This window comes from Miniopterus natalensis, chromosome 16 (genome assembly GCF_054644295.1).
Source record: "Miniopterus natalensis isolate mMinNat1 chromosome 16, mMinNat1.hap1, whole genome shotgun sequence".
In the NCBI taxonomy this organism is placed as follows: domain Eukaryota; kingdom Metazoa; phylum Chordata; class Mammalia; order Chiroptera; family Miniopteridae; genus Miniopterus; species Miniopterus natalensis.
Window position 1 is genome coordinate 6,487,336 of NC_142096.1, and position 25,336 is coordinate 6,512,671.

At 40.4% G+C, this 25,336-nt stretch overlaps 1 protein-coding gene across 1 annotated transcript; it reads right to left on the minus strand.

Annotated features, from left to right (window-relative positions):
- Nucleotides 1–1,122: 1,122 nt before the first annotated feature.
- On the minus strand, nucleotides 1,123–23,993 carry YWHAZ (tyrosine 3-monooxygenase/tryptophan 5-monooxygenase activation protein zeta). The gene is made up of 6 exons (XM_016198498.2): nucleotides 23,716–23,993; nucleotides 20,495–20,799; nucleotides 6,133–6,256; nucleotides 5,552–5,715; nucleotides 5,378–5,473; nucleotides 1,123–3,136 (listed from the first exon to the last, which is right to left on the minus strand). The coding sequence occupies exons 2-6, from the start codon at nucleotides 20,786–20,788 to the stop codon at nucleotides 3,077–3,079; spliced, it is 738 nt and encodes a 245-aa protein (XP_016053984.1). The 5' UTR covers nucleotides 20,789–20,799; nucleotides 23,716–23,993; the 3' UTR covers nucleotides 1,123–3,076.
- Between the last annotated feature and the right edge of the window lie 1,343 nt (nucleotides 23,994–25,336).

Genomic DNA, 25,336 nt, shown 5'->3' on the forward strand with positions numbered 1-25,336 from the left:
CCCTCAAGATGATATAAACCATTTAAATGCTGCTGCTACTGCTGGGAAGTATCCAAACTCCTTGGATATGCATTCAGCCTATTCAAGATTTTTAAACATCTCACCATTGATAGAGTTCCCAAATTACTTAATCAAGGTTTCTCTCTCAAGTTCAGGTATGGCCACAAATAATCTAAGCTTGCAGACTGAAATTGGCCTTGACTAACTTTAAAATATGCTTTGAGCCAAGGCAGAACTGATGACTATGTTGCAGGAAAGACTGGAAGGAAAAAAAAAATTTGAGCCCCTGCAGTTAAACCACTTGACATATATTCTTTTAATCTTATTACCACCCCCACCAAGCATTCCCATGATCTCTATAGCACAAAGTAACAGCTATTTTAAAAAGCCAGGACCATAGGCCAGAGCTGCAGCGAAGTGCACACTTTCACCTGATCACAGTGCCTGCCCTACTCAAAGGACAACTCTAAAGTGGATACACATACATATTTAACAATTCCAACATCACACACATAAAACACATCGCTGAATTCTCCAAATTCCTGGAACTACATATTGAAAACAGACATAAAGCCTGGATTTGGGACAACTGAAGAAATAAATTACAAAAAATTTATTTTTCAAATCCAAGGCAAAAAAAAAATCCCAGGTTGGAATCATCTACTGGGAACTACTAAGTAGAAACGTAATACCTAGTATTAATGAAGTATTACCACAATTTATTTCAGAATCAAACTAATTTAGTAGATGACTGATACACATAAATAGGCAAATTGACAAGCTTTAGACTTTACTTACACTTGATTGAGATCCATTTCCTCAGTCTAGCTTAATTCTAAGTTATGGATTATTTCATGTCCTTGGCCCAGGGGTCGAGAAAAACCAATGAAAAAAAAAAGAGCTGTGCGTGAAGATGCATTATGTTGTTGTCCTGAATGCATGAGATCTTTTCTCCTTGAAAAGACCCCAAGGGCGCCATCACACTTTTATTTGAATGTAGTATTGGGGACAATAGTCCCAAAGGGCTGATAGTTCTCAATTAATCTGAGGTCATAATAAAACAAGCAACAAAGCAGTATTTGGGATTTTGGTTTCTCCCCCTTATCATCAAGACTCACTGCCTCCCATCATCAATATTTATTGAGCATTTACAGTGTACTAGGCACAATAGAACATACAAGAAAACATTGTCCCTGCTCTTGAGGAGCTTACATTCTAAAAGAAAAAAATACACCTCTTTTAAAATGGTATTTTTGTTTGGTGTTTTTGCAAGGTACTGAGGAAATAGTCTGTAGGGTGAGCTTTGGGTATAACTTAGCCCCATTACTTAAAGAAGAGAGGAAGAAGAAAGATTTTAAAGGCAGCCAATGACAGACCATTCAGGGTAGGTAGAGTTTTACAGGGAGATAAAACAAAGGAGACATTTGCTGCAGTAAATAGGATGAGGGAAATAGTTTGTGGGAATGCAAGCAAAGGAAGCAGGGTATCTTAGACAGTGAGTGGAGCCGGAAAGATCATGCGGCCTTTTTTCCAAGTACACGGCCACCAAGTAGGAATGGTTGGTGACAGAAGGCTAAAAAAGGTAATCCTGTGTGCAACTGACAAACAGAAAGAATCAAGGATCAAAGCTGAAGGCAGGCTACAAGAGTATCAAGAAATTCTTAAAAACAAAAGTGATTTGGAAGCACGAAACTTAATGTTACCCAATGTCATGATGGGCCAAGAACATTGTGGCTTCCGAAGTTAGAAAACGCCATATACTAAAATTTTAAATGGAACACATTACTTTTTTTTTTTTCCAATCAATCCCCGCACTCTGAAAACAAACGAACGAACCTAAAACCGTTTTCTCAGGGGGCTGGGGCTGGGGAGTATGGGACATGGTTGGAACAGTAGTTCTACCAGTAGTATATTGTTATGATAAACTTTGTATTTAAACTTGGTAAAAGCCCATTAGCTGCCAAGAGGGAATAAGGAATAATTTCCAAAAATGTACAATTTCCTTTAGAGAAATTTCAGAACCAAAAGACTAATTTACATGAAAAGCTGTAGAGAAGTAGTTGAAAAGTCCATTCATAAAACTTTTATTCCACTTACATGAACTTAATACACGTGTTCTTAACAATTATGCTTAGATTGTTCATGAAAATTTCATAAGACATTAAACAAAGCTAGCCATCATCTCAAGTTATTTCCCTGTTAACTATTTTTACAGCACATGCATGTTAGGCAAGTATCAAAAAAAAAAAAAAAAAAAAAAAATCACAAAAGCAAAAAAAAAAAATCTAAAAAAAGTTAAATACATGGGTTTTTTCTTTTACTGCTGTGCTTGATATACATGAAGTGATGGACATCAAGCAATTCATTTTACTGCATCTTCTCTTGTACATTTGTTCTTAGGTTGCCTAAAACATTTAAATACAAATAAAATGAGTGTAGCAAAAATAATGAAAGCAAACAGCAGGTAACTTTACAAATAATGGAATGTGAACCGTTTCTGCCCTTATCCAGAGTAAATTGGGTCACAACTAAAGGAACACTTCTGCAGCTGTAGTTAAAGGTGTGTGCTGAGACTGAGTATTCCATAGATACACACAGGGTTCCACACGTGCTATCCATGGGCTACCCATTTCCACTACAGCCCTCTAAGTGCTCCAAAACTTAAAGTACCCACAACACCTCCCTGTGACTGGAATCAATTATCCCTTCTATTCCCCACCAGGACAAACCAATATGTAGGCAGTTTTCTTTGCTTAGACATGGAAGCAATTTTAACACTGGCCCCTGTGAAGCCACAATGTACCAAAAGTACTATGCCAAACATTTATAACTTGTATAAAAATTCCACATCCCCATATTGGCCACCTCAAGATGAAAACATAACTCCCTAAATGTTAACTGGCTCTACTCCCCTAATATTAAACATAAAAACCACATGGGAAATATAGAAATTCAAATAGAAGTAACATAAACCTGTCATAAATCGTAAACAAAAAACTATTTGTGGGACAGCATGGATGACAAATGGTCTACTGTGTCAATTTTAGAATGAGGCAGACAACAGTTTGAAGGCCGGTTAATTCTCTCCTCCTTCTCCTGCTTCAGCTTCATCTCCTTGGGTATCCGATGTCCACAACTGATAACAGAAGGAAAGATTTTTAGCATGTTTCAGAGTTTGGGGAAAACCCCCCCACAAACCTTAACTATGCCAAGGCACCAGAATGTGATCATGGCTTTCTTTAAAAAAAAGGAAGCAGCACCAAAGATAATGTCAAGATAAAAACACTTATTTTCTCCCTAATCATTTTATGAACATGGTAAGTACATAGCAGATGTCTTCAAATAAAGGCAAATATAGAAAACTCATGGTTATTCATAGAAAGTAAAGAGAAATAAGAAAGCATAGAAATGCTAAGTATCAACAGTTACCAGAATATTAGATTGTCCTGATAGCTCCAATGACAGATGGATGCACGAGTTTAGTGCAACTAAACCAGAATCATCTAATCTGGCCTATGCTCAAGGCGCTCAGGTTCACTACTTTCCCCTCATAGAACTACTCCAAAAAGAATCCCACAATTCACGAAAATCAAGAGCCAGGATACTGAACTAAAAATATAAATTTAGCTTTTCTAATAACTGAATTATCCCTGTGGTAGAATTATGGATTCTATTTTTTTATTTTATTAGTATTACAGTTTTTCAGCAGGTTAAAAAATTATTTCAGCTGCTTGAAATATTAACATTTTTTCCAAGTCTTACCATTGTATAATTTGAGATTATAGAAAAATATCTTAATATTTTTTATTTCCCAAATCGCCCATTAGTTTTATTTATTTACCAAATATATCTCTGGGTCTGGAAAGGAGATTTCTTTCAAAGTCAAACAGCTAATTGATTTCTGGAAGCCTATGTACTCCCATTAAACAGGGAGTTTTATAAGACAAAATGAGATTGTTTTCTAACATCTCTTTCTAGTTCTAACCTTCAAGGATTATCGAAATTTACATAAACATGAAAAAATGTGGTACAAGATGTTCTTCCTAGGCTTATTGCTGACAATAACTGCGCAACCAGAGCCCAACTCAAGGATTAGGGAGTTTGGGAAAAGATTTGCTTGCCAGATAACTGCTCCAATCAACCTATAATAAGAGATGATACTATCAAGGCCCACAGAAGTAATACAGTAAATAGTGACAGACTCAGAACCTTACATTTTCTTCTCTTATTTGTTGCAAAATACTCTTCATTCTATATTGTTATCAAAATTCAGCTGAAAGTATTTCAGATCTGGCCCTCTCAGAAAGTGATGACAAGCCCTGGCCAGTGTGGCTCAGTTGGTTGGAGCATCTTCTGTGCACCGAAGGGTGGCGGGTTTGATTCCCAGTCAGGGCACATGCCCAGGTTGCAAGTTCAATCCCCGGTCAAGGTGTGTGGGAGAGGCAACCAATTGATGTTTCTCTCTCTCTCTCTCTCAAAAAAAAAAAAAGGGAGGAGGAGACAAAAGGGATGACAATACAGCACAGTAACTAGGTTTCAGGTTCTACCTTTCAGAATGACAAGTTCTCATCACTTCAAACAGGAAAAATATATATTACAATCAGCTAGCAAATTCAAGTGCTTCTTTCATTTGATATAAAAAGATTCATTCTGTAAGAATCCATGGCTTATTCTCGATTAGAGTAAAAATCTCACAAATCAGTAGGGAGCCCCCTACTTACACTTTCTAAAATAATTTTAAGTATTTAGTAATAATAAACAAGTACCTGACACTGCTTAAAAAACTCTTTGGGGAGAAATTCAACACTAGAATGAAGAACTGGTTTGGGAAATTGGCAGTGGACTAGAATAAAGCTGGAAGAAGTGAAATGTATAAAATGATTTAGTCCCCAAAAGAAAGGCCCTAAGGCAACAAAAAACAGTAGCATTAGTCTATAATCTTCGTTCCTAGCTCTTTACCTGGCACGCAGCAGATACTTGATAATTTTTTCACCTAACTTCAAATTTAGTATTTATGACGGAGAAAAATAGGAAAATCTATGGGACCAAAGAGACATATCAAAAAATTTCAATGTGTAGACTTTATTTGGATCCCAATTAAAAAAACAACAACAAAAACGCACTGCTCAGAACGGAATGGAAAATAAAGTGGCCTATGTGTTTAAAAGCAGAAAACCATGGGTTACAAATTTTTTAACAAGATACGTAATGAAATTGAACATTTAAGTTCTTGGTCTAATATTTTGGTTTCTACAAGGTGGTTTTCTTTGGTTTTAACAGCAGACAGAATCTTGTATTTAATTAAAAAAAAAAAAAAGGCCAGAAACCTATAAAACAACATAATCTCTTCCACATTAACCATTAATTATGTACTTACTGTCAAGTTGTCTCTCAGTAATTGCATTATTAGCGTACTGTCTTTGTATGACTCTTCACTTAATGTATCAAGTTCAGCAATGGCTTCATCAAAAGCCTATGATTTAAAAAAGTACATTTCAGTACTCAAATAATAAGAATCACTATATTTCCATATAACAGGTAAAATACATACTGTCTTTGCAAGAGAGCAGGCTTTCTCTGGGGAGTTCAGAATCTCATAATAGAACACAGAGAAGTTAAGGGCCAGACCCAATCTGATAGGATGTGTTGGTTGCATTTCCTTTTTGCTGATTTCAAAAGCTTCTTGGTATGCTTGTTGTGACTGGTCCACAATCCCTGGATAATAAAACACATCAAAATGTACTGATAAAACTTGTACTTCACCTTCACCCAAGCCAAACCTTAATATCCAACGATATCCTATGACTCTAATCACCTCAGTATCAGTATATTTCATTTGTTTGCAATGCTCTACAGTTATGCTGTGATCACCATTTCTTAAAACAATGAGGAAACATTCCTGTGCACAAAATTGGCTTTTCAGCAAGCAGTAATTTTAGAATACCAGTATTAGGCAGTAGATACATATTCTCAGGACTAAAAAGAGAGAAAAAGTGCATTACTGTTCTTCATTTAGTTACCTAAAGCGAGTAAAAAAACAAACAAACAAAAAGCTTACCCTTTAGAAAGAGACCACTTCCACAATGTTATTTTATACAATGTTCAAAAATCAGGCTGAAAAATACAGCATACCTTTCTTGTCATCCCCAGCAGCAACCTCAGCCAAGTAACGGTAGTAGTCTCCTTTCATTTTCAAATAGAAGACTTTGCTCTCTGCTTGTGAAGCATTGGGGATCAAGAACTTTTCCAAGAGAGACTTGGGAAGAAAAGAAAGTCATAATAAGAATAAAACATTTACAAAACTGAAAGAATCTGCATTTCTTAAGAGCATACTATAGCCTAAATTATAGTTTTAACACAGTCATTGCCAATAATACAATTGTTGAATGCAGTAGGCTCATGAATTTGTAGCTTAAAAGAATGCTTTAGACAGTAATACTTGAAATTTGAAGTTAGCGTTCGGTTTATTATTTGGTTTATACATTTGAATATCACCCTTCCCCCCTCTCCCACAGTGCTATATTTACATGCCGAGAGAGACTGCATGTTTCAATGATAATCCATATTTTCGTAACAGCTAGCAAATTTCCATTTTCAAGGCAGTCATGATATTAGAATGGAAAAAACATAAGAGATGAATCTTTTGGGACTCTGGAGGAATTATGACTTAAGCAGAAAACAACAATGTAATAGAAACTACCAGGGTCTATGACAGAGGAAAGAGAACAAAATTAACTTCATTTGTAAGAACACAATTCAAGTAATACAACAGGTAAAGATGCTCAAAGTAAAAGTTTTATTTTTTTCCTAACTAAATTAAGACAGTGGTAGAATTATGAAAATAACAGTTCTGATGAGTAAACCTTTAATTTCATTAAGTGACTTTTAGCTAATAAGATACATGTTTACAGATCACTCTAAACAGATAAAACTTTCTCCTATATAATTCTGTTTATAACAATCTAAACTAATTTTAATCTTAACATGCTAATAATTATATCCTACAACTGATTTAAAGCAAAAAATGAAATCATGCCCTGCCAGTGTGGCTCAGTGGATGAGCATCGACCTATGAACCAGGTGGTCACGGTTCGATTCCAGGTCAGGGCACATGCCTGGGTTGCGGGCTCGATCCCCAGAGGGCATAAGGGAGGCAGCAGATTGATGTTTCACTCTCACATCAATGTTCTCTCTCTAAAAACAAATTTTAAAAAAATCTTAAAAAAAGATAAGTACAGTTCTTTGTATGTCAATTATACTCAATAAAGCTGTTAAAAATAAAAGAAGTTGAGAAAGGGTAAAATCTTCTGATTACATAAAGCTAAGAATCATTAAGATTTAAAAAAAGCAAGAAAGACTGGATTAAAGATTAAATTAAAAGGGACCAACACATTGGTTCAGAAAGCTAATTATGAAAGAACAGAACTGTGGCAGATTGTCTCCAAAGAGAGCCTCTACCAATTCCCCTGTCAACCTGGTTCACGTATGCCACTCTTCCTCCTGTCAAGGGGTAGAATTTATTTTCTTTCCCCAGAGTCTGGGCTTACTATGTTGACTTGCTCAGACCAACAGAATGTGGTAGAAGTGACTGCTGTTCCAGTTCTGGGCCTAACCCTTAAGAGGACTGGCAACTTCTCCTTTTGTTCTCTTGGAGCCCTGAGCCAGCATTTAAAAAGTCAAACTACCCTGCTGGAGAGAAAGGCCACGTCAGCTCTGGTCATGGTAGATGTTAAATGAAGCCACCTGGTTATTTCAGCCCCAGCTGAATGCAGAGCAGTAAGTGACCTCAGCCAATACTATGTGAAGAACTGGACAAGAGTCTAGTCAAGCCATACAATCACAGAATAAATCATTGTTTTAAGTCACTAAATTCTGATTGGTTTGTTATGCAACAGACAAATGAAGAAAATAATCATAACATTAACTCAATAATAAACGTAACATTTCAATTAAGCATTTTATATGGATTTTGACCCTTCCATAACTTTACCTATGAGGTACAAACTACAATGATCCCCATCTTACAAAATACAATGTAATGTAATGTGTTTAAGACCACAGCTAACTTGTGAAGACACAACTCCAACTAGGCAATCTGACCTGTACTGCTGCTGCTATGTTTTCTCTGCTTCAACAGGGTGATATGCCTACTAAAAAGATGTGGTTCCAAAATACTAATAAAATTAGAAAGGAAGGGAAATGTTTCAGTTCTAGACTTGGCTAACGAGACCAAATCTAGAGTACATTGTTTTTGGTTTGTTTTTTAATGTACCAAGACAGACCTTTTTACACTGGAGAGTTTCCAAGGAAAGCAATCAGTGATGAGGAAACTAAAAACTGTCATGAAGGCAGGAAGACGATGATATGAATGGCTCCAGGAGACAAGACTAGTTAAGTTTAGTAAGAGGCAGATATCTAGTTGATATGAGAAAAATTATATGACTGGTCCAAGCTTAGACTAGGCCACCCAGTCAGATACTGAGTTCCACTCTTTTTATACAGATTTTAAGGAGAAATGAGAGAATCACTTTCACTTGGATATTTTATAGAGAAAGTTCACAAATCAGATGGTCTCATTAAACTCAAGCTCAATTTTTCAGATTTGGAAGCCAGAGAAGAGACCAGTATAGGGAAAAGACCCAGATGGAAAGAATAAGAACAAAGAGGAAAAAGGAAACCACTTATCAGAGAAAGCAGCAGTGACAAGAAAAAACTGGAAGCAAGCAAAATAGAAAATGAAAGGGAGAAAGGACTACTAGCTGATTTTAAAACATACAAAAACTTGAGAGAATAATACTAGTAAGCACACAATACAACTTCCTAAATTTCATTCACCTACAGTAGTACAATGAAAGTAATGACGACTCTGACACATTGTAAGAATCTGAATTTAAAAGGCTCACGTAGCATTATATGACAAGTGGAAGGGGCCTGTCACAACTCCAACAAAGGTTAGGCTTACTACTGATGTCCCTTTCACTTGTAAAAGTGTTCAAATAACACAGGACATTAACTTTCTAAACCAAATGTAATTTATAATAGAAAAGGTTTCAGGTCAAAACACAAAATTTGTGATTATCTTACACTCAAGCACTAAACTGAAGCCAACGATGTTAATCAGTATGAATCTTGCTTAAATGTAATTTGATTTAGAAATTGAGTGCTTCTTCAACCATTAAAAAAATCTGTTTTTGAATACAGCCTCTGTCTTTTAAAGATATCATGGTCAATATTTTTTAAATACCTAAGATTAATTTGCTGAATTAGAGTTGATTCATTTTCTGACTTTATACAGTACGCAAGATGCCACTAGAAGCCTATATCCATCCAATACCTTTCTGTAGATGGTTTATAATCCAGGGCTAAATAACATGATTCTAAAGACAGGGACTGAATCTTAATTCAATCAACAGGTAAAAATCAGGTTATCTAGTTCTGACTGCCTTTCATGGGGTAGGGCTCAACCTGCCCCCACTAATAGGAAATTAAATAAACATTCAATCCTGATTGTGGACAAATTATTTCTAATGAAAGGTTTATAAACTGACAATCCACCTCTATTCTAGTGATATATCTCCTTTTCACTGGTCCTTTAGTATGATTATAGCCTAAAATAGGAAGCATAAAACATCAAATCTTTAGGTAATAATTAGACTAGAAACTGCACGAAATACCAAACTGTCTGAACTGGTGGCACTTCTTGGAGCAAAAGCTTGGTGTAAGAGAAACAATATAAATTCTAAAATTAGACAGACTGAATTCCTCTCATCGCCTTAATTTTCTCATGTATAAAATGATTAAAATGAAAATTTACTTCAAAAGGGTGCTGTGAAGTCTAAATTAAGAATATGAACAAGAAAGCACCAATCATACCTCCTGACACTCAGACTTAAGAAACCACTTAAAGCACATCTATTCAGGAACAGTAGTCAAGGAGCAGGCTAGGTACATCCCAATATGATTTCAGAATCCTTGGATAAGACTCCAGTGTCTATGTAATAACTCTGAGGAAGGAGGCTAAGGCAGAGTAAATTTGTTTTCAAGTCAGGAGCCCTGGATTGTGGTACTACTACCACCAAGAGAAGCGATAGAGGATTAAAAAATAAAATAGTCCAGCCTGTGTGGCTCAGTGTTTGAGCAACCCATGAACCAGGTGGTCACGGGTGGTTTGATTCCTGGTCAGGGCACATGCCCGGGTCTCGGGCAGGATCCCCAGTAGGGGGTGTGCAGGAGGGAGTCAACCGATGATTCTCTCTCATCACTGATGTTTCTCTCTCTCTCCCTCTCTCTCTGAAATCAATAAAAACATATTAAACAAACAAATAAAATGAAATAAAATTCAGGGTCACTTTTCCTTTCCTTTCTTAAATGGGAAATCAGATAATTTATAGACTAAGGGTCCTTGAACTAAAAAAAAAAAAAGTACTCATTATAAAGTGTTCATACAGATGCTCCCTGACATAATGGGGTTACATCCTAATAAACACACCATAAGCTGAAAAACAGATAAGTTGAATATGCATTTAATACATGTAACCTACCGAACATCACAGCCTGGCCTACGTTACATGTGCTCAGAACACAATATCCAAAAAAGGTTCACCCTTTGTGTTTGTGTGCCTGACTGGGAGCTGTGGTTTACTACCACTGCCCAGCATTATTACAGGGCATTGCACATCACTAGCTTAGGAAAAGATCAAAATTCAAAATTTGAAGTGTGGTTTCTACTGAATGCATATCACTTTTACACCATCATAAAGTCAAAAAGTCATTAACTAGAACCACTGTTGAGTCACAGACTGTCCATGTATTTATTTAAAGAATGGATGCTTACCACTATGTAGTCAAATAAATCACTGGGCTGTATGCTGTCATTTGGGCTTGGAAATTAGAATATACATAAAGACAACTAAGGAAAAATATATTTCAAAGGAAAATTATAAGTTATACAGCTGGGATATCTAATGTCCTACCTAAATGGTTAAGTAACAAGAATATATCATGTGTCTCCTAATATGATGCACCAAGGAGGGCATGATATCACTTCCAGGAATTCTTCCCCAAAATGCACAATCTGAATTTAATCATAAAATCACCAAATACAAATTGAGGGACATTTTACAAAATACCTGGCCAGTACTGTTTAAAAAAGTGTCAAAATCATGAAAGGCAAAGACTGAAAAACTGATCAAGAATAAAAGAGTAAGGAGATATGATGATGAAATGCAAAGTGTGATCCAGGAATGAATTTTGATTAAAGTGGTATAATTTATGAATAAACTCCATAGGTTATATAGCTAATTTTATAAATTATTTCAAAATGAAAAGTAGTGTTAAATTTAATTTCCACAAAGATAAATATAGATAAAATGTCATTAGCGATAGTAAATAGCCACTAATGAGGCATTTATGCACTGTAATTTGAAAATACAGCTGAGGTAACAGTCTCCTTTAACTTGACCTCACCAAATATATGAGTGGGAAAGACCAAAGCCTCCATAACCCATTCCTGTTTTAGATTGTACTATCATGGCCCATCTTCCATAAACACAACAGATAAAGAGAAAGGTTAGAAAACAGATCTTCTGCTTTCATACAAATCATGCATAAAAATGCCGGTGGTTAAAAGGGAAAAAGTGGCAAGAAACAAAAGGGCCCTCAAATGTAATTCTTGTTATTTTCATTCAAGTATAGAGCCCTAAAATATAGTCTAAACCTGCAGTCATCCCTTTTAATTAAAGTCCAGTTATTCTGACAACCCCCCAACCCATCACTCCTAAAACCCATACATCACAGAGTAAATATCATGTTCCAATACTATGTAAGGGACAGAAACTATTAATGCTTACAGCATGACTTACTGAAAGTCACTGAATCTGAGCTTCAGTTTCCTGATCTGTACAAATGAAAAAGCTAGGCTGGATGCTCCTTCAAGCTTAAAATGCAGTGATTCTATAAAGTGCAACTCTCTATTTTATTATTCAAGAAACTAAAATTGCCCCATGTATGCCATTTTTAATAACACTCCAAACAGGAAATTTAATTTCAATTCTACAGCACAATTTCTAGTCTTGTACAATTACTCCCTTGTGCACAAAGAGAAATTTCCCGAAACTTTCACTTTATTCTGTAAAGCCACTGGGCCTTTTATCTTTCCTAGATTTCTTAAAATTCTAAAACAAATGCAGCCTAGTATTTTTGTTGCAATAAGGGCCTATCAATTTGGAAATTAGTCTCTTACTCCCCCTTGTGGCTGGAATGGCATGATTTCTTTGAATTGTAACCATCCTTTGCTTCCAACCAATTAAAAGGCTCCATCAAAATAGCTGAAACTCAGGTGATGTAAGGAACTAATTTAGTAGGTATTAGCAAACATTTTGAATTCACACTCACCTTCTTGTATAATGTTGGCCTAAGAAAGTAAAATTATAAGTGTTCTATGAATGATAAGATCATACAGATATGAAGGAACAGCACTACTTAACTTCATACATGGAATCATAGAAGACTGACCACTGATAGATGGCAGATCTTCACCATTTAAGTTTAAAAAAAAAATCAACAAGAAATTTGATAAAGCCAAGACAAAATATTATCCCTCATGTTTAGGGACTTTGTTAAAGCCAACCTAAAATTTCTATAATTCCCGTTTAAAGCTAGAGTACTTGCTCCTTGGTTTTTGCCCTAAATGAAACAATTGATCTGCACAAAACTTAATGCTGAAAGAAAGCCTGGAATGTTCTAAAATGTTTTGTTTCTTGAAAAATTAATTGGGTGAAAGGGCTAACTCTAAGTGGGACTAAAAACTGCTAAATTAAATCAGGTTCAGAGAATTGCTTGCCTCTGGATACTTAATGCTAGAAAATGATCCCAGGAAAATCAATGTTTTACCTCACATTCAAAATGTCACTTCTAAAGATTAAAAGAAAAATGGTGGAAAGTACCAAAAAGAGCATTAGGTTATAACTGTTAAAACTGTTCTGACACTTACTTGTTCTGAGTATACTATAGCCTGCATATGTAATACTGTCCTCAATCGTCAATTTTAAAAGTAGGATGGTTTTGGAGAGGATTTTCACCAAGTGTCTGGGATGAATGTGGTCCAGAGACATTCCTCCTACACCTCAGGCAAAAAATTATGAGCTGACAGTTCATGAGTCTTGGATCAACAAGAAAAACAGGTCTTTCTCAGAAAAACATTTGTAATCACTGAGATGAGAAACATTCAACTCATATGGGTTCCCCTTGGTAATACTGCTAATTTAAAAAACTCCTAGATCCCAAAACTTGTTTGCAAGATGGGAATTAACCTTCACTAAAAAATGTTTCTAACTTTTCTAATGATGTCCAAGTCATTTAACAATTCAAGTAAATAACATTCCAATACAACAAAAATTGAGCACACCTTGCGAATTAAATGCAATAGAATCTTGCCTAGATTTTCACACACATATCCAGGTCAATCCACTGGACAAAGTCTTATTTTGGCCTATTTAATGCTATACATGAACATTTGAGTGACTGTACTTAGGTTATTACCTTGCCGCTTTGCCATCCTACCCAGGCTAATACCACTGTAAGTATATTTTTATTTGGGGGAGAAAGGAAGAAGGCTAACAATAAATTCTGTCAAAAGAAACTTAAATGCTTATATGTGGAAAACTTTTAGTAATTTATTCCAATGTAAACAAACATTGCCTATGCCATCCAAGAACCTACTGATAAGTCAGCTATACTCAGCATGTTTTGCTGCCTCCAAAATCTACACTATGCAAAAGAATGTCAAAAGAATGAAATTAGCGAACTTTGCCAAGATATGACTATTTTATACCACGTTACTGCTTATGTCACATTATACCTTAACACAAAATGCAAAACTAAATCAACAAATGACAACTGCTACTGCATAGCAACTTTCACAAAGGTATCCAGCTGTTCATCATTACAAGGAATTACTCACTAAAGAAAGAAATGGAGAATGACCAATGCACAGAAATGTACCTAGTACAATGAACTACTGAGATATAGTGGCTAAACACACTATTCTTCCCAAACCTAATTCAAATTTGGGCCATCTAAAAAATATTAAGCATTAAATATTTCTTCAGTGTACTGTACAAATTAAGTATCACAAATGTTAATGGTCCTGTTTTCAAGGAGAATGAAGGAAAATAAGTTCTAAATTGGAGTAATAAAGCAGAAACCCTCCTCAGGCCATAAAGATGGGAATTAGCAATGGCCTGTTTATCAGGGACAGTGAGAACACCAAACTAGAGCCAAAGGCTTTGTGTTTGGGGATTTGGGGAAAGACTGAGCAGATGGGAAAATTACTGTCTATAAAGATAAAAGAGCTAGCTGTATGCAGCATAGAGCTGGGAACAGAAAACAAAGGTAGCAAGTCTGAATGAATGAGCCCCAGAAGCAGTAAAAGATTTATAATGTAGCTTTTGTGCAATAAATTAGATCACGTTTATCCTTACAATAATCACTTTCTTGCCAATGTGCTTTTGAGTGGGAGAGTAAGGGATAGAACTACTACTACAATGGGAAAGGCAAATAATCCTGGTACTACCCATGGGAGTCTATCATATAAATGAGTTACCAACATGAATGTAAAAGTTGAAAAACAATGACCTAGTCAACACAGCAATGACAACTTGCAATCAGAAAATGAGGTCTAAGATGTCATTTTAATTAAGTCTAGAAAACATGCTAAAATTGGGTAGAAAGGACAGGAATTTTCAAGAGAAAGATGAAATGAACCCTGGCTCTCAGCATATTGAAATTGACAGCAACTCTAAATCCCGTAAAAAGCAGCATTTATTCTCAATGTAAAACCATCATAATGGGAACCAAGATGAAACCACAAGAGGAATCTCAGGAATTCTAGGAAAAAAACATTCTAAGGCATATTAGAATTTTAATGGACACCTTTTTTAACTTACTGATCAGAAAACACATTCTTACTTTTAAAAAATTTACTTCACACACACACATTCTCTCTCTCCAATATTAAATGTGCCAAAGACTACCTATTTTGAAATAAAAAAGTGTGTGATCGAATTTCTCTCAGTAGTCCAATAACATTGAATTCCATATTATAAAGGCAGAACTACCTCCTATAGTGGGTCCCCCTTTATGTGCTAGGACCACTTACCAGATTTGAAAGGCTTTTTACATGAAGCAATGTTTTGTCCATCTAATGTTCTGATACCATGATCAAGAATATAGTAACTTTTACAAAACCTTCACTTAATTTGTTAGCATAACGAAATTTCATTTGAGAGCCTGGCTTACACTAGGTTCTTCATTCCTAGGTAAACACTAATGATGCCCATTACTTGGGCTAAATGCTTGAGGACAGATTTTCTGGCCACTCTCTGTAATCACCTTCAGTTTCTATCAGCAGTTTACATCCTTATTTAAGTCTGATGACTTATTTCCAAAATTATGCCACGATACTGGCTATAACAACTTAAAATGCTGTTACTTAAATGTTATGAAATAAAAGTATGAAAAGGTGTATTCCTATGAAAACTAAGTTGAATGCTTTAAAATGACTACTTTTTAAAAGAGAATCACACACACAAATCACTTGGGTTGAAAGAACTACTAAAGGATTAGAATAAACTACACATTTCTAGAAGGATTCTGAACTGACTGCTTATCAAGCACTTAAACTCTCACTCTACTATGAAAACTCAAATGACCTTTTATAGTATTTTATAAAATATGCACTTATGGCGTGGTTTAGCAAATTACTTCCAAACTGTGGCTATATATATGTATTCAAAGAAAAAGTCTTTAAGAATGGGCTTACAATTTCTTCCTTTTTGGATAGATTAAGAGTTGAATCATTTCACCTGGCTGGGCGTGGCTCAGCGGTTGAGCATCGACCTAGGATCCAGGCAATCGGGGTTTGATTCCAGGTCAGGGCAAATGCCTGGATGGGCTCGATCCCCAGTCGGGGGCATGCAGGAGGCAGCCGATCAATGACCCTCTCATCATTGATGTTCCTCTCTCTCCCCCTCTCTCTCCCTCTCCTTTCCTCTCTCTGAAATCAATAAAGATATATTAAAAAAAAAAAGAGTTGAATCATTTCAAAAGTGTGCATGTTCTTTATATGCTTAAGCCATTAGTCAAGTTTTTCACTCTGATTCCAATTTCTAATCCTTTAAACACTTCCTCTTAGTTCACTTTTAACTATCTTCACTCACAGCCCATCTAATCACCAAACATCTCCAGGTCATCTGTAACTCTTACTAGAGCAGTCAGGAAGAACCCCATTCTTATCTAAGTATTGTTATACTGAAAAAAGGGTAAATAACTTGTTCTTCTTCCCCTTCCCACCAATAGCAAATATCTACCTTTCTATTCTCATTCCTGTATGAAATTTTTCATTTCTACTTCATATACCTCAGACTTCTCAACCGTACAAAACACCTCAACAGTGGAATACTTAATACTTACTGTGAAAACTCTTTAGTCATAAAGATGAGTCTAACACTACAGAATTCTGAGAAGCCCTTACACTCCAATAAATGATCTGCCTAGTGATTTTCAGCTTACAACTCTATATAGCAGTTTTTAAGGTCCAAGACACATATTAATATATTCGGACTAGGAAGGACACAAAAGCTACCTGGTTCCCTAGCTTGCTCCTGCTTAATGGCAGTTCTGTGGGCTGGAGGTAAAAATGAGTGTCCAGCATCCATACCTTAAAACTGCCCTGGGCAAATTAGAATGCAGAGAAGCGTAATAAAATTGAACTTAGTTAACAGAATCACTATTGCCAAATGTTACAAATGTCAGACTCACTATTTTATTGCTTTACCTCCTAGAAGGAGAGGAAGTCATTCTTTGCCTTATACCAATGCTTTTCATTTTTAAATGAAACTGTGAAAATTTATTGGCAAGTAATGAACCCTCTGCCCCCTCCCAAAAGTTCTTAAGGCTTCATGGATCTTTTAAATCCCATTCTTGGATTCTGAGTTAAGAGACCCCTGTACTACTATAGGCAGGTTTGTACTGATATCATTGCTTTTAAACAGAACCCAAAACCTGAGATAAACAGGGCACAGAATGTAGTCAAGGGCTTTACCTGACTTTTATTCTCCACAACAACCCTACGGGGGTTAGATATTACCTCCATTTAATTAAGCTCAGTTCTCTCAGAGGACAGCGATTTCCTTAGGCCAAGAAGCTATTAAATTGTAAAAAGTTGGTCTGACTCAAAATTTGAAGCTCTTTTTACACCACTAAATTCTTCCTTGTGAATTAGGTTTTCTAGTAAGTATTTCCTCATTTTGTTTTTCATCTCATCACTGTCAAGACAAAACTATCCAATTTTTGGCTACTTATTGTTTACTTATGCAGAAGAGCTGTTAGGGATCACTAGGGTTAAGTGCTTCCCCTACTACCAAGATAGCTTTATGGTCTATGATCTGGCAGGAAAGGCAGATTGCATTAGTTCACATAATGCAATTTCAAATTAACAATGCAAGAGAAGAACCCTACAGTAATGCTCTTCAACTCTTTGTACAAAAGTAACATGGTTCCTCTTTGTCTGCTTGGTAAATTGTATAAATTAAACACCTGATAAACGCACATGAACAGAATGGTAGTAACCATTTAATAACGAACTAAACAGCTCTTCAGAAAAACTTAGAACTCTGGAGATTAGCTCCTTTTTTATGGGAAGAGGGTATTTTCTTAGCCAGGTGCTCAACAGTACAATGAAGTCAAGTGAGTAATACATTATTGATTATATGTACAAACTTAAAATATAATTAAGTGTGGCTCAGTTGGTTGGGCATTGTCCTGTGCACCATAAGGTTGCCAGTTCAATTCTCATTAGGGGGGCATGCAGGAGGCAGCCGACAGATGTTTTCCCCTCACACTGGTGTTTCTCTCTTCAAAAAAAAAAAAGTGGTAGGGACAAAAAACCTTCTTGTAAAAAACCAATTACCTGTAAATATAGAATTTTTCCAAGTTAAAAAAGAAAAGGCCTGGAAAAATTAGCAGGGCTGCTGACCTAGTCCTATTACTCTTTTTTAAAAGAAGCCCCTTTGCTCATTTACTCAAGTATTTGAGTATCTACTATATGTTAGAGGTGTGAGCTATGCAAAGATCACCATCGTAGTTTTACCCATGAAAAGACAATGGTTGGAAGCAAATCTTATTTAGAATTCTGAGCTTTTTGTATGGTAAAGGAATTAAACTTTCATTTATCTGAACTTTCAAAGTGCAAATCTCAGTTACACTTGGAGAGAACAGTGATATTCTGAAGCAGAGCAACACAGGTAGTTACCAGTATGAAACCCCAACAATCATACCAACAAGCTGTTCAGAGATCTTGTTATTCTTATCCACTGATCCTATGAAACACCTTTTCCCCCCTTAGCAAGGAAAAGGGGGGCAAAATTAAAACTGCTACAGGCTTTTCCTAGGAAAGTCCTCACAGACAGGGGTTTTTATACTTTCAGTGTGGAAAACATGCAAATACCTACCTGGAACAGCAAATAAGTTTGTTAGTAGAGAGTAAATGTTACTATGCCCCTTTTAATCCTTAAATTGACTTTTGTCTTAAGGGAAACAACTTGTACCAAACCTTTGAAACAATAACTGGGGGAAAAGCACTAGAATGAACAAAATTCAGTAACATGTACATAGGTACTCATTATTAGTAAGAAGAGTAAGGGGGGGGGATGACACTTTTTTTTATTATGGAAAATAATGATTATTTTAAAATAAGCACTGTCATTTAGCCTGGATAAATCATGAAATTCCTTTCTCATCTTAGAAATGACAGCTATCAATGTAAAGATTTCAAGTAAAAGCAAAAAAAAAATGCACCCAAGGCAGTTATCACATGAGAAGACTTTATAAGCCCATGTTAATTAAGACAAAAAATATTATTGTTCTTTAAAAAGACAACCTGAAGAAAATACCATCTGAGAAAAGTACTGGTAACTTAGCAATCAGAGGCTAGTATAAAAGAATCGTAATACCATCACGACCTGAACAGCCTGTATTGCTCATTGTCATTCCTCCACGAACAAGAGCCAAATAATCAATAACGCACCTGGGCTTCCATACCAAGTCCCAGATTCAGTAACCTGTCGGAGTAATTGCCATACGGCATCTCTCTACATACCAGAGCCCTACCATACTGAGAGCCAATGTGCAAGCATTTAGCAAAACCACTTTAAATATTATTCCAGAAACTCCTGTTCATTAGATAAAGTATGGACATATATAGGATGTTATATGCTAAATGGTTGGATCTTCTATCAATTTATCCTCAGATTTAAACTTTTCTGAATCAGAACGTCATTGTTTGTAAAAAAACCAAAATTAATCAAAATGTACTGTTCAATTCTTTGAAGCTTTTTATTTTTATTATTTTTTAATCCTCACCCAAGGATATTCTCTCCATTGCTTTTCAGAGAATGGAAGCGGGGAAAGAAACATCGATGTGAGAGACACACATCGATTGGCTGCCTCCTGCACCTGCCTGGAGCCAGGGATTGATTGAGCCTGCAACCAAGGTATGTGCCCCTGACCAAAATCGAACCCAAGACCCTTGAGTCTGCAGACCAATGCTGTAACTGCTGAGCAAAACCAGCTCGGGCTCTTTAAGCCTCTTTAGAGAATCAGTACTTCAACACAGAAGATGCTGAGAACCTAAAATACTTCAACTGCACCTGGAAAATCAAGCTGGAGTTATTCATATACCTTTACTGTGGTGGTGAGTTCAAAGTCGGCCCCTAACACTTAAATTCAGGATGAAGCAAGAGCTACTAAAGCCAGTGTTTTCTCTACAGCCCACTCATCATTCTGACGTTATGGAGCTGATACGGAGAAGGGTAGGTACTATGTCTATAGTGAGTCTCCGATTACATCTCTTTTACATAAAAACAAGATATGTAGCCCTGGCTGGGTGGCTCACTTGGTTGGAGCACTCATCCCACACAGCAAAAGTTTTCGGGTTTAATTCCTGCTCAGGGAACATACCTAGGTTGAGGGTTTAATCCCAGGTGGGGGCGGGTCCAGGAAGCAACCAACTGATGTTTCTCTCTCATATGCCCCCCCAATCAAATAAAACAAATTCTTGGGTGAGAATTAAAAATACAAATACCAAGATATGTAAAGTTACTATATCCACATATGTACATTTTTAAAAATTAGCTCTAGAAATACCACAAATACTCCAACTATAACTGAAATGATAATGTCACTAATCTTTTCAATTAGTGCAAAAACCACTACTACAGTCTATTTTAGTCTCTTGGGAGTGGCTGAAATTATTGCATTTATTTTATACAAACTTAACTACAATTGTTTTGACATCTTTTAGTGTGACACCATGCAGACTTGGACCACTAAATTTTTAAAAAGAAAAACCAATGAAAAAAATTGAAAGCATCATAACTGATATTCATTACAGAAACCTTAGAGTACAGTGAGACTAGAATGAATGTTTGATTCTCACCAGTACATCATTGCAGATATCTCTTAGCTCAGTCTCAATTTTTTCTCTGTATTCTCGAGCCATCTGCTGTTTTTTCTCGGCACCTTCTGTCTTTTGCTCAATACTTGAGACGACCCTCCAAGATGACCTACGGGCTCCTACAACATTTTTATAAGCAACTGAGAGAAGATTCCTCTCCTCATTGGATAATTCAGCTCCTTGCTCAGTTACAGACTTCATGCAGGCTGCCATGTCATCATATCGCTCAGCCTGCTCGGCCAGCTTGGCCTTCTGCACCAGCTCATTTTTATCCATGACTGGATGTTCTGCAGAAAAAAGAGAAGCATTTAGATATTTTTTCCATAAAAAAAACAAGACAGACTCAAAATTATACCTTTTGTAAAAAAAAATAAAATTGTATTTGACACCTCAAATTTAACTGCCTATGGAAGATTAATTTCCTTTGGAAGATTCTTCACATGAGGAATTTAATGCAGCCTCACACACACACACAATGATCAGAATAGGGGGAAAAAAAAAAAAAAAAAAAAGGCATACTCAGAGGGCAAATTTAAAGCCATTAACATCAGTTTAGCAAAATTAAAATTACATCACCTTAACTTTGTTCAGAAGATCCCAATTTCACATAAGGTCAAAGCACAGAGGCCACCTTAAAAACCAATCCTTATCATTCACGGCCAAAATTTCAACTTGTTTCCAATCTCACTAAATAAAAAATTAAGCAGCTTTCCTTTAGTGAAAACACTGCCCCTGAAGAACAATACGTTTCTATCATATTTCCAGAACCACGATTCCTGTCAGTTTAATGTGTAATTCATGTCTATGCTTTCATAATACCTACTCTTTTCAGTAGTTTAATTTTAAATTTTAGTTCGTACTACCCCCACCCCAAATCGACTGCTGCAACATTTGCCAGCTGATCAAAGAATGAGTTTTCTGGAAAAAAATGACCACATTGCTTGTTTTAAGATATTTTGAATACAATCAGTAACTGACCCTAAGGCCTCATTTAGCTGTACCTTGTTATATGCACACATGCTTAAAAAATATACACCGATGAGTCCTGAAACTTCAACTCTGACTCTCTGTGAGCCCTGGAATTTACATATTTAGCACTTCCAGTGTGACTAGTGCTTCCGATGTCATTGTTTAGTTTAAATGTAAGATTACTTCATTCCTATCCAGTAGTCAAAATTGAATATATTATCACTTAAGCTGTCCTTACCATGACTCCTCATCTAATTCTTTCCCTCAATTTAAAGCTCCCTAAACTTTTCAATTTGTCCTAGTTATACTTTTCCTTAAAGATATCCTTTTGAAATGTACTAAAACAACACTGAAAGATACTAAAACACACAGCAATCCCACAGAAGAAACGATTTTAAATAAAAATGCACGGTCTTAAGTGCAATATTAAAAGGTGAACAGAAGAGCCTCTGTCACTCACTAGGGGAATTGACTCCCCAATACCATGTTCTTTATCTTCCCCCCTCCCCCAACACTTAAAAAAATTGGAACAGGTCCCCAGTATTCAAACAAGTAATCAGCTAGCTTGGATGCAAGGTGTAGTGTTTCAATGGGAAAACTTATTTTAAATTTGTAGTCGCATAACCCCCACCCCCGTTTCTTGAAATTACTGATTTTCCCCCTAGGAACTAAAAAACGCTCAGACTAATGCTATTTCTAACGAAAAATTATCTAAAACCAGTATAAAGGTTTCTCTCCCCACCCCTCGGTTACAAGGGGAAGTGGACTGGGTTCCTCAGAGTAACTAGCGCTCCAAGGCCTCGCCTCTACATTTCTGAGGACTCGCCGCACCCATTTAACCCTTAACCGGCTTGAAACGCCGGGTTGGGTGAACCGACAACCGGTGGGCCGTGACTCTAACGCGCAAACCCTAGGGTCCGCGCTCTCGGCAACCTCCCCCTCCTTGGCTCCGCCCAAGCTAGTGCCTCCGCACAAGTCCCCGACTCTCCCTTTGTCATGGCGGATCTGTGTCAAGGAGCCCAACCTACTGCCGAGTGTTACTTTCCCCCCACCAGAGCAGGGGGAGGAGCGGCGCGCCCCCGCCCGCGCCGGGTACCGGGGAGCCGCCGCCCGCGCCGGGGGCAGAGGCCAGCGAGGCCAACGCCGCCCGCAGACACACCCCACTCTCCCACCGGCGTCCCCTCCGCCACCCGACACCGCCGATGCTCCCGTAGTCTGCACGGGCCCGACAGCTGCAGCAGGTGGGGGAGGGGACAGGAGCCACACCCAGGCGAGCCGGGCCACCACCGGCTGTAACGCTCAGCCTTCCCCCACCCCGCACAGCGGGGTACAAGCCCGAAGACAGCGCAGGGACCCTCCGGTTCAGCCCACCCGGTAGGCGAGCGACACGCGCCGGCCCACCGTCCTACCCATCTCCTCCTCTACCCCTACCTGGGCCCGGAGCCCCCATTCACCAGGAGAAAAGGCAGCCCCATCCCCCACCCCGGAATATTCGAGCGCCCCCCCCCCCGCGGAACCCGGGAAATTCGGTGCTCGGCGTCAGGCGAGCCCCACCCGGAGCCCCGCTCACCCCCGCGCCCGGCGCGGCCTCGCCCTGTCTACCTGGCGGGCGCCTCCGGGCGGCCTCAGCGCGGACCCGGTCCCCAGGCCCGGCCCTCCCGCCGCGCCGCCGCCCGGGTGGGGGAGGGCTGGGTGCCGCCGCAGCGCGGGGCGTGGAGGCTGCGCCGAGCGGCGGGCGGGGGGCAGGGGGAAGGGAGGCCGCGGGGAGGGGGCGGCCTCACCTGCGCCACCGCGATCCGCTGCGCCTCCCGGGGGAGGGGGGGAGCGGGCGGAGGGGGGAAGGGGCTGCGGGGGCACAGGGGCGACGCTGGGAATGGGTCTCGGCCAGTGGTGCCGCGGCCACCGGGAGCAGGCGGCCGGGCAGGTCCCCGGGGATCTCGCGGGTGGGCGCCCTTCCCATCCCCGGGAGGAGAACGAGGAACGGGCGCTAATCGGCACCGAGGAGCCGATCCGGAAGCAAGTAGCCCGAGGCGGCCGCCAGCCGCCCGCCCGAGTCCAGCGGAAGGAAAGCCGCCGCCCGTCTCCGCCAGAGGAGACTCCGCCTCAGCCCGGAGCCGCTACCGCCGGGCGAGCCGGGCTGAAGGGATGTGGAGCGGGGACGGTCCGCGCGCTTTCAAAAGACTAGCCTGGGGCTCGAAGGAGTGGGGCGAGGGGACGGCGGCCGCGTCCCTTACCTGTGTCCCGAGTGGGTGGCGGCGGACCGACGGGGACGCAGGAGTCTCTGGGCAGCGGCGACAGCGGCGGCGAGGCTGAGACTCTGTCCCTCGATCTCACTGCTCACAGGCTACAGCCGCTCCGCAGACACGGGGTTTCCTCCAATCACCAGCCCCGGCAGCAGGGGCACCACACGCACGATGACGTCAAACGCTGCTATGGCAACCGTTGATTGGTGCCCACAGTTCTGGGGGCCCAGAGCAACCGCCGCTCCCCGCGCTAGAGGGCGAGCAGAGGAGCGCGCGTCGTCCCCGACTCACACCCCTGTGCCTCGCCCTGCCCGGCTTCCAGCTTCTCTAGTCCCCAGCGCGCCTCGGCAGGAAGCCCTCCCCCCCGTTCCCCACCGCTGCCCAAATCGTCTTCCCCTCGAGCCCCAGCAGCCTCCGGCGGCTCACTCGCCGTCTAAAGCAGCGAGAAGAAAATTTCTCCCCACCCCCACGCTAGCTTCCCGTGCGGGCCTGCGCCTGCGCTAGTCACTCCCTCTAGAAGGGGCTCTGGTTCAGCAACATCCGGGACCTTTCACATTCCCCCCCACCCCCTCCCCGCGGCCCGCCCGCCCCGCCCTCGGTGCTTAGCTGTGGTAACTGACCCCGAGGCAGTGGGGGGCTGGATTACCAGGGGCTCTGCGGCGTGGGCATTATGATCGGGACCTGGGGAGGGGAGCAGGGTGCGGTCAGACAGTCGGGGGGTGGCGATGTGGCGCACCGCCCCGGCCCGCCGCTCCCCGCCCCCTCCCCGCGCCGGGCGGGCCCGACCTGGGCGCCCGGCCCCTCCCTTCCTCCCTTCCTCCCTTCCGCCGCCGCGCGTTACCTGCCGGCTCCCGGAACGCGGTCTTAGACCTTTTAAGGCTCGGAATAGGGAGCGTGGCGTCCGGCCCGAGTGTGGACTGAGTGACGCGAGGGTTTTCCAATCGGGAGCTCGGGGTCTGCGCGCAGTGACAGCTGCGGGGGGGGGAGGGGGACAATGGGTGGGCGCGAAGTGGGGGTGCGATGGGTCGGGACAGCGGGGCTGGCGGGAGGTGGGCTCGAGGAGACACCCCCGCCTTCGGAAAGCCCACAGCTCCCGAGCGGGAAAGGCCGCTTGCTTAGATGGAGGGCTGGGGGTGATGATCACGGAGGCCTTACGTACTGACTCCTTTCTCGCAGGTTAGGTTTTTACTACCCGAATAAAACTTTCCCTCGAAGACCGCGTGCTGCCGTGATTTAAAACACACAGGTCATACCTGTTTTCCTGTGGGAACGAGGCTTGAGGCTCGCGGAGGTTGCCAGGGCCCCGCCGACCCGGCCGTCGGGGTGGGGGCGGGGCGGCCTCCGGCCGCGGGCGCGCGGGACGCGGACCCAGGAAGAGGGAAGCGGCCGGAAGTTGCAGGTGCTGCGCCGACCCGCCGACCTAACCGGCCCCGCCCAGGCCGCTCGGGGAAGTTCAGGAGCTGCGCCCGCGGGGCGGAAGGGCCCTGCCGCGCTCGCGCTCAGCCTGCCGGAGCTAAGAACGGGTTAGTGCGCGGATGCCCTGCAAAGGCGGCTGCGGCAGTCCCCGGGAGTTTCTGGGCCGCGGTGGGAGGACGCGGCGCCCCCCTGCTGC